Source organism: Bison bison, unplaced genomic scaffold (genome assembly GCF_000754665.1).
Source record: "Bison bison bison isolate TAMUID 2011002044 unplaced genomic scaffold, Bison_UMD1.0 scf7180017864295, whole genome shotgun sequence".
Taxonomy (NCBI): domain Eukaryota; kingdom Metazoa; phylum Chordata; class Mammalia; order Artiodactyla; family Bovidae; genus Bison; species Bison bison.
The window spans coordinates 1,939,520-1,940,338 of NW_011494867.1; the positions used below are offsets into that span (position 1 = coordinate 1,939,520).

The 819-nt window shown below is 64.5% G+C and overlaps 1 protein-coding gene across 1 annotated transcript in view; it reads right to left on the reverse strand.

Annotated features, from left to right (window-relative positions):
• The window catches only part of BCAR1 (breast cancer anti-estrogen resistance 1), a 14,641-nt gene that overhangs the window by 11,396 nt on the left and 2,426 nt on the right, over positions 1 to 819 (reverse strand). Inside the window, exon 2 of the mRNA XM_010850748.1 lies at positions 583 to 819. Within this exon, the coding sequence (XP_010849050.1) occupies positions 583 to 819 (237 nt within the window). The remainder of the gene's footprint in view (positions 1 to 582) is intronic.

Below are 819 nucleotides of genomic sequence, written 5' to 3' on the forward strand. Positions count from 1 at the left end.
CACCCTCACTGTGCTACTGGGCAGAGAAGAGTCACCGCCAGCCAGTGCATCCCTCTGGGATCCTGGCCACTCCAGCCTCGCGCTCCATACTCCAATTACCCCCATCAAGCGCCTCCACTCCCCTTTCCTGGGCTCCCTGTGTCCTCCCTTCTGCGCAGAATGGCTTTACCCGGACACGGTTGGGCAGGTCATTCCCATCCCAAATCCTCTGTCCTCAGGAGGGTACCAGGCTCCCAGGGTCCTGGCCTACTCTCAGGCCTCCTGGGCCAGCTCCAACTGCCACGCCAGTCTTGGACAAGCTGTGTCGTCTGCCGGGGACACCCTCCCATTGGGTCTTGTCAGCTGAAGGCCACCCCACTGCCCAAGACCAGCTCCATGTCTTCTCCTGGGCAGCTCACTCTGACACCAGAAGACAGGTAAATCACTCGGCACTCACCTCCCACCGTGACCCCAGACCAAACATGGAGCCACTACAGGAAGCCCCGTGGTCCCAAAGATCACTGGCTGGGCCCTACTGCGTCCAGTAATCAGGCCTGGGCGAGACCCCCTGGAAGGGCCGCGTGATCTCCCAGGAGGCCTTACCTTGGCTGGTGGCTTCGTCCCCTCCCAGTGCCGTGCGTCCATGGAGGGCGGCACCTGGTAGACGTCCTGGGCGGGGCTGCCCGGCCCCGGGGGCACCTGGTAGAGGTCGGGGGCTGGGCTGGGGAACGGGTGATGAGGCATCTGCTTGGAGAAGGCGGAGGTCTGCTTGGCCGGCGGGGACTGGAACTGGGGGCTGGGCCCGGGGGCCTGGTAGAGGCCTTGCTGAGTCTTGCTGGG